This window comes from Eurypyga helias, unplaced genomic scaffold, assembly GCF_000690775.1.
Source record: "Eurypyga helias isolate BGI_N326 unplaced genomic scaffold, ASM69077v1 scaffold22623, whole genome shotgun sequence".
Taxonomy (NCBI): Eukaryota; Metazoa; Chordata; class Aves; order Eurypygiformes; family Eurypygidae; genus Eurypyga; species Eurypyga helias.
The window spans coordinates 945-4,682 of record NW_010240906.1 but is presented as its reverse complement, the minus strand read 5'-3'; the positions used below and the strand labels follow the sequence as shown (position 1 = coordinate 4,682).

The window sequence follows — 3,738 nt, the reverse complement described above, 5'->3', positions numbered from 1 at the left end:
CATGACTTTGTATTAAATGTACATGTCCATCTCACTGGAATGATGAACCCCTCTGCTTTTCCCCAAGAGATGGTGGGGGACAACTATGCTGCGGCGCTGATTTAATCATCATCATCTTCCTCTTTTTTTTTCTTTTTTTTTTTTACCACCCACTACTAATTAAAACGTGGCTACAAAAGACCCACTTCGGAAATCTCTTTGGCTTTCAAAGGACCTGTAGAATAAGGAAAACCTGATTTATTTTTGTATGCGTGCAAAACTTCAGATATTTTTTTTTTTAACAGTAGAAATGTTCAAATTGTTTTATAATTAATTTAGGGTTATTTTGAAATAACTTTGCTGAGTCAGCAATGAGAGCTTCACGGCACTGAGGGAACAAAAAAACCCCAGCAATTTCAGTCTTTTTATTGCCCAAACTGAAAGAACTACAAGTAGTAAACAGCATAAATTCTAGTTGAATGTTTGAAGTCTCCTTGGAATAAAAATTTAACAATAGCCTTAATGAGAAAATCTTTTTCTAACAAAACCAGTTGCCAAAGCTTTTCTTGTCCCGTGCTGTGTTTTTAAACCAGCTGTGAGTGTTGACAGACGACTGTTTGTCTGTTCCCTTGCTAAAAGCTGTTCATATCCTGATCTCACCTGGAAAAGGCTTCCCTCTCCCTGTATACCCTTCAACCCAAAGAGCCACAGCTCAGAATGTAACTAACTCCCTGTCTTTCCTACGGCCTTGCTCAGGGATCTCGTTGGTACCCGAGTCCGGGCTAATGCAGCTCCCCTCTAGAAACAGCTACTGCTGTTTAGTGAGACAGAGCAGCTTTGGGCAAGTTGTCTCCTGGGGCCGGGGACTCTTGCCTGGGCTGAGGGCGTTCTGTAGGGGTTTGCTGAAAGGGTGACAGAACGCCCAGCACTAGCTGCGGCAATTCTACTGGTGTTCACGGTAGTTGAGTTGACCATTAGCTCTCACTAAATGCTAAGCATCCTTTCAGGTGTATTTTGTTGCCAATTTGGAAGCGCTGACATTGTTTTGTTTGGTTTCCTAAGCAGTTTGCAGCAGCAGTTCATATGTCCTAATGAGAAAGCAAGTCCGGGGGGACTGCTGTTGGAAAGGGAGCTTTTAAGACAGGAGGTTAACTAACAACCTGTTGTTAACTAACAACCTGTTAGTTGTTGGAAAAGGATCTGGGTGAGAGGTAGCATTTAGACGATCAAAACAGACTTTGTGTAGACTTACTGCCACTTCCCAACCGATGGCAAGCGTGCTGTATTTCATTAACTTCCCCTGCATTGGAATAACACTTTCCCCAAGTCTCTAGAGAGGGGACAGATGTTGTAATGCACGCAGAGTTCAGGAAGCAGTGACTCCATGCTAGACACTCCTTCCAAGGTTCTCAGCCGAAAATACTAAGATTAACGGGAGTGGGATCATTCGTCTCAGTAGGGGTCTGCTTGGGATACCTGGGTGGGTAGGGAGTGTAAGACAGCCAGTTCTTCCCCAGGCTTCCGTTGGTGTCGCCAGCTCCCTCGTGACTTTGGCATTTTCGCTCAGGCAATTTTCATGTTTCAGTAGTCGGTTAAATCACTGGGAACAGTCTTTTGAGACACCAGGTGACAGCCAGAAGTCTGTCCGCGTGGAGAATCTCCAGCCGCAGCTAAGCATGGAGAGCAGCAAACCCAGATTCAGTCTTCACTTACCCACTTCATACGCGTTAGTGCCTTATTCAGTTAGGATCCTGTCGAAGTAAACTGGGAAAAATAATTAACCAGTAAGCTGGTTTAATAATTCTTCTATCCATCACCTCCAAAAATCCCCATCTACTAGGATGTTGATAAAATATGGTACTTGCTAATCTTTGCATGGATGAGACAGCTAAGCTCTCTGCTTATTTGATAGATATGGTCTTTCCAACTTTGATCCTACGCTTGAGGGAACACCAGACGACATGACAGTCGTAGATGCTGCTTCCTTGAGACGACAGGTATGTAAAGGGTAGTACTCGATGCTGAGAGAAAGCTGTGGGGGTCACATGGGGCAAGGGGTTTTCTGTGCGGCTGCGAAGGCACCGTTACAGACGCGGTGAGGTAGGGCGTAGTGTTCAGGGCCGGGTGGGACGGGGCCTGGAGCAACCTGGGCTAGTGGAAGGTGTCCCTGCCCATGGTGGGGGTTTGGGACTGGATGGTCTTTAAGGTCCCTTCCAACCCAAATGGTTCTGTGACTCCGTGGCCCTGGCTGTGCCCCTGCTGACTGCCCCTGCGTACCTGTTCCCGTTCCGGCAGTCTGGAGAGTCCAACTCCATTTCTGTTCGTGCGTGGTAGGGACAGCAAGATCAGATCACTAGCCACCACAGAGTGAAACTCAGATTGTTGAGCGTTTAAAATCCATCTGTCTGAGATACTATTTCTGCGTGAAGCTTCCAGAAAGTCTGGCAACCTTTAACACCGTGTTAAAAACCTCTGTTTATTTTTAGATAATCAAACTTAATCGCCGCCTGCAGCTTCTGGAAGAAGAAAACAAAGAGCGTGCTAAAAGGGAAATGATCATGTATTCCATTACTGTAGCTTTTTGGCTACTCAATAGCTGGCTTTGGTTCCGGCGCTAGACACGGCTCTCTCTCGGGAAGACCTAAGAGTTGAAAATGCAATTTGCAAAATTCTCTGTTTCTGAACTGTACGCTGGTTTATAATCCATACACTGGAAACTCCCCCCGCCGATCAGGGCTGCAGAGTCCAGGGGCCGCAGTGCTGTTCGGTGATCGTGTATCCAGTAGATGTGCATTGCAAGTACTCGCAGTACCCTCCTTTGCATGCTTCGGTGTCGGTAGGGATCGGCCGAGCGGCACTTTGCTTCGTGCAGTGGAAGGACAGTGGCCTACGGCAATAACCACTGGATGTTTTGGTGTGGTGGGAAGAGAACAAAAGGAATGGGTTTGGAAAAAGATATAAAAACGAAGGATAAAAAGTAGTTTTTATTGTTCTGTTGGTAGATGCAATTGAATGTGATTGCACTAGTTTTCCTTTAGTCCCAGTAGTTTGAGGTGTGCCATATTCAAGGAGTGCGTCCCGTCTCACGAGTGTGTTTGTTTAAGCACCTGTTCTGGTCAAATAATAAAAGGAATTCTTTCCTAACATGCAGATTGTCCAGAGGTGTGTAATATGTATTTTTTTATCTTTAATTTTGCAGATGTTTTTCTATAAAAGACATTTCTAAGCAAGTCGATCTGTGAGTGATCACAATATTATGGAGTACTAGATATTGATGCAGTATATTTAATAAAACTCCCAGAAAAAAACCCAGACCTTTGTTTATTTTAAGAGCATTTATTTGGGGTTGATCTAAATTCATAGAATCGTTTGGGTTGGAAGGGACCTTAAAGATCATCCAGTTCCAACCCCCCTGCCATGGGCAGGGACACCTTGCACTAGACCAGGTTGCTCCAAGCCTCATCCAGCCTGGCCTTGGACACTTCCAGGGATGGGGCCTCCACAGCTTCTCTGGGCAACCTGTCCCAGTGCTCCCCACCAAATCAGTCTTTGACGTAAGTAGCAGGGGTGGACTGAGCAACTCCAAAGCAGCTGCAGGCCGCCATCCCCTGGCATCACTCTCGGTGCACACGCAGGTACAGGAAGCGAACCTTGTGCCCCCACATACCGTGGTCAGTTTATCCATTCAGCCCCACAACCCACCACCTTTGGTGGGTGCTGAGGGGGTGCTGAGCCACATGCAGTGCTGCTGGGGTGAGC

At 46.3% G+C, this 3,738-nt stretch overlaps 1 protein-coding gene across 1 annotated transcript in view; it reads left to right on the top strand.

Moving 5' to 3' along the window:
- LOC104507351 (mitochondrial fission factor-like) overlaps positions 1-2,597 on the top strand; it is a gene marked incomplete at its 5' end in the record, with an annotated part of 3,386 nt that extends 789 nt beyond the window's left edge. Inside the window, 2 exons of the mRNA XM_010148596.1 lie at positions 1,892-1,976; positions 2,466-2,597. Coding sequence (XP_010146898.1) covers positions 1,892-1,976; positions 2,466-2,597 — 217 coding nt within the window. The remainder of the gene's footprint in view (positions 1-1,891; positions 1,977-2,465) is intronic.
- Between the last annotated feature and the right edge of the window lie 1,141 nt (positions 2,598-3,738).